Genomic DNA, 9,144 nt, shown 5'->3' on the forward strand with positions numbered 1-9,144 from the left:
AGGGGCATCTCTCACTGTGATCAATGCACACAATGGAAAGCAAAAAGAGACTGCCAGACAGGGAACAAATACACAGATCTTATGGCCAGGACCTGCCAGCTCCAGCTGCTTTCAAATACAACAGTACATCCATCCCACTCCTCTGCCATGCCCATGGCCCAGCCCTGGCTCATTTCAGGAATTATCTGGGCTAATTGCTCCAAACCAAACACCAAAGGGAGCCTTTTCATGGAATGGCTCAGTTCAGGCAGGAGGAGACAGCACAATGTAGAGGAGCAGATTCTCTGCATCTCTGGGAGCTCATGTGGACTCTTAAGTCAAATTCACAGCTAAGAAGATCCAGCAGAGTATCAAGTCCAAATGGCTCCCAATTAAAAGCTCATAAGAGACCATTTGCAGTGGGAAAAGCTTGTGCAAAAGCAAAGGATCAAGCTGAAGCTGTGTGCCAAAGCAAGGGAGAAAAATCCCTCCCTTGCCTGCTGCGAGGTAACATTTTATTCTTACAAGGCAACTTCCTATTTTCCCAGGTATAAAGACAGGTTAAAAACAATTTACAGCTCTTCACCATCCTACCTGCAGTGCTACATGAAAGCAAAGCAAAGCAGCTTGCTGGATGTGTCTTTAGAGCTGACTGAATCCCAGGGTGCTGCAGGTGATGGGCTCCTGCCAAGCATCACTGCACTCTGAGGGAACTGTTTGCAGCAGTCAGACTTTCAAATGGGTATTTATATTCATTGGACACCTCTCAGGATTAATACAGTGTACCCTCTCTGCATCAGTACAGTTGAGATACTGGGAGGTATTAAGGCATTATTCATGGTGGGTTTATTACTTAAAATTAGAGCTTTTGGGCCAGATCTTCAGCTGGCATAAACTCAGCACAGCTCTATTTAAATTAAAGGAATTGCGCTAATTTACATCAAATTATGATCTGTGCTGAAGGTCTCAAAGGATTATCTACTCGATAAGTCACTTATTTTAGCTAATTGAAGTAGTTGAGAGTGTTTCTTAGTAAATTATGAACCATCTATGATATTTATTCATTGAAGAGCTCAGCCTGTTAGGCATTACTGCATATTGTCTTTCTTTCCTTCCCTTTTTTAATTGAACATATCTCATCACAACTTTGGATCTACATTAGCAAATCTTCCCATACAAAGCTCACATGGGAAGACAAGTTTTTGCTTAGTACTGACTCTTTAATTTAAACACAGATATTTGTTTCTTGCACGTCTTATTTCAAAATTATTGTGGAGCTACCAAGCTGATGCCAAGCTTGTATTTTCTAATGCTGTAAAACATTACAGCTATAAAATCAAGATCACCAGCTTGCCCAAAAAACATTGTTCTCAGTTTTACCTTACCTAGACATCTGATTTGTAACCCTTGACTTTATGAATACACACAGCAAGCTGGGTGTATCTTTACAGTAGTAAAGCAGTATCTTTATTTCATATATCCCAAAAGGTAAAGCACTGTGGCCCTGAGACTTGATTTTAAATTTACTGGCAGAGAGGCAAGGGTTTTGCTGAAATGTCAGCAGTACAGGATTGATTTCTGTTAGACCTGCCAGTGTTAGGTCAACGGTTGGACCCAACAATTTAGAGGTTTTTTCCAACCTTAATGATTCCATGATTCTTTATCACTCACAGCTTTACTGCATAACTGCTCAGACTACAGGCACAGGATGCCTATTAAAACAGTATTTTGTACATACTGGTAGGCACAAAGCAATCAGGAAAACAGAATTTTTCTTTCACTCATAACGTTGTTATGATGAACCAGAATTCTTTTTCATTAGCACACAAGGAAAAGATTCATCTCTCTTACCTTTTATTTCTGTCCTCTATCTGCAAGATGTAGACCATGTCATCAGCAGAGTGGAGCTTGGAGCTGCTGTCTCCCCACTTCAGCTTCAGGCTCTGAGGCCCTGCTGCAGCACACTCCAGCCGTGGAGGTAAGGGTGGCAATGGCCTGGTTTTTGCTTTAATAAAGTGGCTAAAAGGTCCAGCTCCAATTTCATTGACAGCCTGGATCCTGATCCTAAAATGAACAGCAAGAAGATGAATGTTAAATGAAGTGTTTTCATGAGATTCCTGACATAAACACATCTTAAGGGGCAAGAGAACCTTCTGGGGCTGCCTGCCCCATCCCTGCCACCCCAGCTCCCAGGGCTGTTTGTGGCACACTGGAAGGTTCTGTCAGCATAACAGGAATCATCCTGCTTAGACTGTAAGAGGTGCATGAAGATGTCAGAAATGCAGAGGCAGAGGGCAGGCTCTGGGTCTCAGGACCTGGTGACAGCCCCTTCAGCCACAGGGACAAGGGGCAGCAGCACAGGACAAGCACAGCCTGGAAAACGTGAAGTGCCCAACCACGAGTAAATAAAATGCAAAAGTGTGTTCTGGTTGTCTAACAGAGATCGTGGACTAATTTAGGTGAAATCATTCAGGGAAAGCACTGGTGTCACTGCCACGAAACCCATCCCCATGCTGGCAAACACCCTGAAGCCCAGAGCAGCATTCTCTCAGTCTCACAAAGCACACTATTTAAGCACAGGAAACTCTGCTGGGAGGAACTAATGATGGAGGTTAAATCGACAAACCTCCTACACTCTGCCACAAAGTGCAGAAATGTTAACTGCCACTGAACTATCCATTAGATCAAATAAATGCTGGACCCAAGTCACCCTCCCAAGATGCACAAAGGCCCTCGAGCCATTTGAGGACATCAAGAAGAAAAGCAGAGCACTTGCCTGGTCACAGCAGCTTGAATTTGGAAATTTTCTTAAGACTGAGCCAGTCTTCTAAATTCTATTTCTTTCTTAAGATAATGACTCCTGCTTTCTGCTTTGTTAATTTTCTCTTACCTGTTTGCACTTTAGTCTAACACTGAGATGAGCGAGGAGTAGCAGTCTCTGACTATGGTAACATCAACAGCACCATAACAAAAGTGGAAATTTGCATTTCCAAACAGTTTTGAGGACTTTGTAAATAGAAATATTGGTACAGATGAGCCTGAAAGGTTTCAAAAGTTTGTTAATCAAAGACTAAATATGAAAGATCAGGATGGAGAAAACTAATTAAGTTTAAGATAGTTCAGCCTAGTTGAGTTAGCTGGAGAGATGCCATTTACTTTGGAAATCCTGTGCACAGCAGCCTTGTATTTTCTCATGGGTAAAGACTCTTTACAAGAACTGTCTTTGCTTGGCAAAGCTACTTATTTTGACTGAAGGACAAAGTGATGCAAGTTCACACAAACAACATATGAAAAATTACTTTAACAGCAATTTTTCAGCTCTACCATCAGGAAAAAAGTATGTTAAAGGGATAGGGAAAAAACTCTCAAGAGAGTATTCTCCATTGGAAAAATTCTCCAAAACAGTATTTTCTGCCTTTCAAGAACATAAAAGGTTACATTGTTAATAAACATATTGCAAAATAATGAAATCTGACCTATTGGTAAGTCAGCTAAAGCCACTGCACACTGAAAATGCAGTGTGTATATAGTCATATGCAAATGTCTGCTTAAAACTCTCCTTATTGACCCAGCCATTAACAGGGGGAACATATTGCTTGGTGTGGAGCTGCATTTTCCCTTTAACCTTCCTTCTGGCTTCTGGAAATGCATCCTGACCACCTTATAATACTACATTCCTCCTCTTCCTCCCTAAGGGTGGATGGCACAAAGATCTGGTGGGAGCCTCCTCTTCAACTGCTGCTTGCAAGCATAGAAAGAACAACAGGCTTTGCTAGTATCTGAAGAAGTGTAATTAATATAAGCATTGATCTTACTTCATATGATGCTACCGTTTTGCTTTACATTTAAGAGTCATTACATCAATATTTAATGGTATTTCCAATAAAAAACCAGAGCCTGCCTGTATTTTCACTGGATTCTAGCAAGCTCACCATTAGCATGTACACATAAACAGCAACAGCTGTATTACAACATGCTACTACTGCTTTTGTAGATTGATTACAGCAGCATGCTCCAGAGTATGTATCTTTTTGTTTTGCTTGGTAATACTTAAGAGTCCCAGTAACAACAAAGCCTCTCCTCTCCTCAAGCACTGTAACCTCAGCTGCTTTCCAACTGGCAGCTACCACACCTGAAAATACTCAGTGAGATGAATCTCTCTCCAATATCACACTTTTTAGATATATGCATGCACAGAAACCTACACTTCTTTGTCTTGCTTTTGCACAAAGCAAAAATGTGTCTCCTCATTAATTTCTTTCCTTGCTTTCCTCTGCTGCACAGAGTTCTTGCTCCCCCCTTCTGACACACACAAATATGCACACACACTCTCCCTCCTGACTCTGGAGCACTGTAAGACTGATGGAAACTCTTACGCCTTAAAATAGAGACAGGCATCTTTACAAATGAGTGATGACACTGGGAAAGCAGGAATTGATTTATTTGACTCTAACATGGCTGATGTTGCCACTCTTTGCTGCTGATTGCACCACCATAAAGCTCTGTAAATTGCCACTATCATTCCCTGAGCTTCATCAGACACATAAAAACAACTAATTTTGTGTTTCCTGTGCACATGGAAGTGCAACCCAAACCCTGGTGTCACCTCCCTCTGAACCCCAGCAGTGTCTGCTCCATGGGGATCAGAAAGTCCAAAGGGAAGGGGAGAAGGAAGAAGGGAAGCGGAAAAGGCAGAAAGGACCACGTGGAGAAGGGGGAAGAGCAGATGGTGGTGGGAGAGACCCTTGTACTGCATCATCTCTGCTCCAGTTCAGGTGCTTTTCAGTGTCCCTGCCCCAGCCTGTGACAGTGAGCTTTGCCAGCTGGGTGGCACAGCCAGGGTGGGCAAGAGAACATCCACAGTTAACTGGAAACCAATTCCTGTTTACAGAACTGGTACTGGGAAAAATCAACTCTATTTTCATGTAAAAGTGTAATATAGACAAGTAGAAATATTTGCAGCAAAAGCACTTCATGAATTCCTTTCAACTTTTCCACTAATGGTTTCTAAGTGAAAATACCCCAAACATCCTTTTGGAAAGAAAGACTGTTAAACCATCTGACAATCACAATTTGACAACAAGTTTTTTGAAAATGTAAAGACTGTATTTAAGAATACTGCTAATTCTGCAGACCCTGGACCAATAATATTTGTATTCATTCTCACATTTTCCTCCTACAACTTTTAAACATTTAGAAAGAAAAATCATAAGTCAGACCAGGCAAATTTAGAAACCATGAAATGATATTTAACAGACCATTCTCTCTTAAGAGATTCTTGACCCAGGAAAATAAACACACTAAACAGGATGCTATTTTCAGATCGGTCACGAAATCCTTTGTATAGTATTGCAACAAACTGGAAAATCAACTTTTGAATTAATTTTAGAGTCTGACATGAGAAGACTTTGATTCCCTGGTTCCCATAAGAGGAATGCCACCAGTTGCAATACATGTGGAAACCTGTGGGAGTTAAAAGGCCATGGACTTCCAAAGGGGAGGTGAAGCAGCATCCTCCACCTCAGCAGCAGTCTGGACACAATGAAGAGCAATCACACACTGCCCCACAAATCCCCGCTCAAACTCCTGGAAGAAGACTTAGCTTGACATTCTGAAATATATTTTGTTTTATAGCCTGCTTAAACTTTGCTAATTTGAGCATCCACATGAATTTTTCTCTACATCTTGGATGATCTTTCAGAATTCACAGAATGACTAGGTTGGAAGAGACCTCCAAGATCATCGAGTCCAACCCAACTTTCACTTGATACAGTTTAAAAACCTAAAATATTTATAGAATTTTTATTCCTAAACCAAATTAAGTGTTGCTATTGAAATTTAATAATGCTACTATATATTTCTGTACACTGTGTAACTTCAGAGGAGAAACATTCTTAAAAATTGGAAGTTGTTTTGCAGTGAAGTATCTCAGCAGCAGAACACAATTATCTATGGAATGTGTTAAGCGAAGCTTGGGAACAGACTGTAATAGAAAATTAGTGTTTCTGTGACTGTTGAATACTTATTTATTGTGGGATATTTATTAACTCACTCCTAGTTACATCAGTTCACAGAAAACCAGGCCAAGTATATTACCCTATAATCTGAGTTTCCAGAGCTTTGTGGCTATGTCAATAAAGCAGAGAGACTGCAGAACTCAGACATATTTCTGCAGCTGCTCACCAGCCAGGATGTTTACACAGTGCTTTGGGGAGGCATCTGCTCTGTGCAGCAGCAGAGCTGGGCTGGGTCTGAGCAGGAATTCTCTTGACTCAGCCCTACCATGGCCACTCGCAGTGTGACAGAGGCATCTTCCCTTTCCTCCTGCCTTAAATGCATTTTGGGATGGAAATGCTTCTCATGGGGTGCTGGCTGGATTTGCTGCTAGACACAAATCATCCAACTTGTGAGCTTGGAGCCCAGCTCTGCAGAGAGCCTGGATTCCCCTGTGTGCTCTTGGGCTGCTCCTGTTATGGCCATTCCCACAGAGAAGCTGGAGGCAAAGCAGTGCCAGACCCAAGCTAACAGGGTGGGCCCACAAGGCCAGGCTTTCACAATCACCTTCTACCCAAAACAATTTAAATTCCCAATTTTGGACTTGCTGGATTCATAATAACCAATATTTGCTTTCAATTTTGTTTTCCCACAACCAAAAAACATTGATACTGGAATTCCAACTCAACTGAAACATATAAACCCTTTGCTGATCTACTTCAAATTCTGCTGAAATTTTGGCAAGGGAGTTCAGAGCCTCCAACCCAGTAGTATTTGGCTTGTTTAGTCTAGGAAAAATCTGTTCACTGTGCTTTTAAACACAGCAGGGAATAAACACTTGAGAGGGAGAAAAGTAAGTTGTGTTAAACAAAACTGACACAAAAAGAAGACTCATCAGTGGAGAAATGTAGAGAATTAGATCAGTGATGTTCTGAAACATTCCTCTGATTCAGCCAGGGAGGGCAGAAAAGGCACCAACATTTAGCACAGAGCCTGATAATCCTTAAGGATTTATCAGGGCAGACAGTGCCTGATCAAAGACAGGTGTCAAGATATGCTTGAAGAAGAAATATCAGTGAACAAGTTAATGATCAAAACACTCTGACAAATCTATTTTTGATTAGCAAAATAATACTTCAAACTATTGATGAGGCGCACTTGTAATCCAACTGCAGTCACTTGTCTTCCCTTACAGGAATGAGATGTGAGATTTGGGGTTTCTTTCTCTGATCTTGTTCAACAAAAGAGCTTTCCTACATTATTACTTCTGATCAGCCACCCACTGGTCTGTGTTCTTAAAGTGGGGTTTTTTTTTAGTAGGAACTCAGTCTTACAACAATATTTAGAACAGTAAATGCTTGTGGCTTTGGCTGTTTCATTTGGATGAGTGACAGGACGAATCCTTGACTAAAACTATGTGATTTAATATGGTGCTTTTTACCCTTAAAGAAGCTGTAGACAACCAAAAACCGGCTAAAAAAGAGACTGAAATAAGACTTTGGTGAAGAATTTAAATGCCACATTCTGTCTTGAGTGAGTTGCTCGAAGTTCCCTTTTCAGCTGTTTTGGGTCCTGGTTGAACAAACATTTGAGGAGAAGCCAGGGAATATGACACTGCCCAAAAATGATGCATTTCCACAGCTGCATGACCAATCCACAAACAAACTCTTCAACTTTATATGAATGATCTGTGAGCAAGCAATGTGTGCTCCTCACTTTACATAACTTCTAGTGTATGTATTTGTATCCTTGCTAAAACAAGTTCTCTTTTCTTTGGTACAGGATAAAATTTGAATTTTGAACTTCTAATTTACAAGATCTGTAGGACTGTGACCTTGAATACAAAGTTAAAAGAAAGAAAAATGTTACAGGAAGTCTGTGCGACCTTGAATACAAAGTTGAAAGAAAAATGTTACAGGAAGTCTGTGACATCTAATTTTACAACTCTGTGATCAAATTTTGGTCTTTATTAGAACAGTACTTAGAACAGAATTTCTTTTGTCACATATTCTGTTGTATTGCTGTTCATTGCCTGCATGGAACCATTTTTCTTTCTTAATTAGCAATTAGGGAGAAAACATATAAGCCTGAACATTAAACTAATAAAATTTTGGCAATGCCACTTAGCAATTTAGACTCTGAAACAACATAAATTGGTTTTAAATTCAGATCATGTTTTCATTAATCTCCATATAGCAGAGACAAAATATAGCTGTAGCTATACAAATAAAAGTTCATTGTGTGAAAATTGCTAACCCTGCTCAGGGATCAATAACTTAATAATTTAATCCCTTGGAACAGTACTTCAAAGGAGCTGAAAAAACATGAGATGTAACACTGTCATTTAAATGATTTCTTATTTAAAAAATTTATTTATTTTTAAATTTATTATTACCAGTGTAACTTTACCTTAGCAGAGCAACTCAAAAAGGAGGAGAGGTCAGAGATAATGCAAGGAGAGGAGAAAAGAGGTGGGAGAAAACAATATTTGAACATGAACTCGCAGTTCCATCAAGGAATGACTGCAGATTCCTGTGCTCCTAGGCTGGTTGTTTGGGTTGCTGGTTTGCATTTTCACCTCTCTCCATGCCAGGAGCACCTCCCGAGTGAAGCAGAGCTATGTGATCCCTGTCCCCAGTGCCGCACTCACCGGTACGAGGTCTCGGGCAGCAAGCCCTCGATGACGTGGCTGGTCACGTTGCCCACGGGGATGCTGACATCTCCCAGGTCGATGTTGTAGGATGTGATCTCAGCCCCATTATTGCTGGGCTCTTCCCAGCTCAGCACAAGGCACACAGAGGGTGAGGGCTGGCAGGAAGCCACGTGCTCGTCCTCCAGCACGGACAGGGTGGAGACGGCATCAGGCACGGCCGCGGGGGTTCTGCAGGTCACCAGCTCACTGTAGGGCCCAGCTCCAGCCTGGTTAATGGCCTGGGAGGGAACACAAAGAACATCTACCAGTGCTCTCTTTCACATCTGTATCAAGTTCATCATGATCAGCTGTGCAGGAAGAGCTGCATGAATTCTTCAGAGGATGTGCACTGCTGGCTTCCTCTCTGAAGCTGACTCATGCCTCTGCTATCCTAGGGAATTAGTATCTTCCTTGGTCAATCTGGAATGTCTCAAAAAAACTGGAGAATATTTCTCTTTTCCCTAAAAGAATATTTCTCT

At 41.2% G+C, this 9,144-nt stretch overlaps 1 protein-coding gene across 1 annotated transcript in view; it reads right to left on the reverse strand.

Moving 5' to 3' along the window:
- FNDC3B (fibronectin type III domain containing 3B) overlaps positions 1-9,144 on the reverse strand; it is a 146,944-nt gene that overhangs the window by 21,666 nt on the left and 116,134 nt on the right. The window contains exons 22-23 of the mRNA XM_005419033.2: positions 8,624-8,904; positions 1,831-2,043 (exon numbers count right to left, since the gene is read on the reverse strand). Of these exons, the coding sequence (XP_005419090.1) occupies positions 1,831-2,043; positions 8,624-8,904 (494 nt within the window). The remainder of the gene's footprint in view (positions 1-1,830; positions 2,044-8,623; positions 8,905-9,144) is intronic.

The sequence above is a fragment of the Geospiza fortis genome, unplaced genomic scaffold (genome assembly GCF_000277835.1).
Source record: "Geospiza fortis unplaced genomic scaffold, GeoFor_1.0 scaffold172, whole genome shotgun sequence".
In the NCBI taxonomy this organism is placed as follows: domain Eukaryota; kingdom Metazoa; phylum Chordata; class Aves; order Passeriformes; family Thraupidae; genus Geospiza; species Geospiza fortis.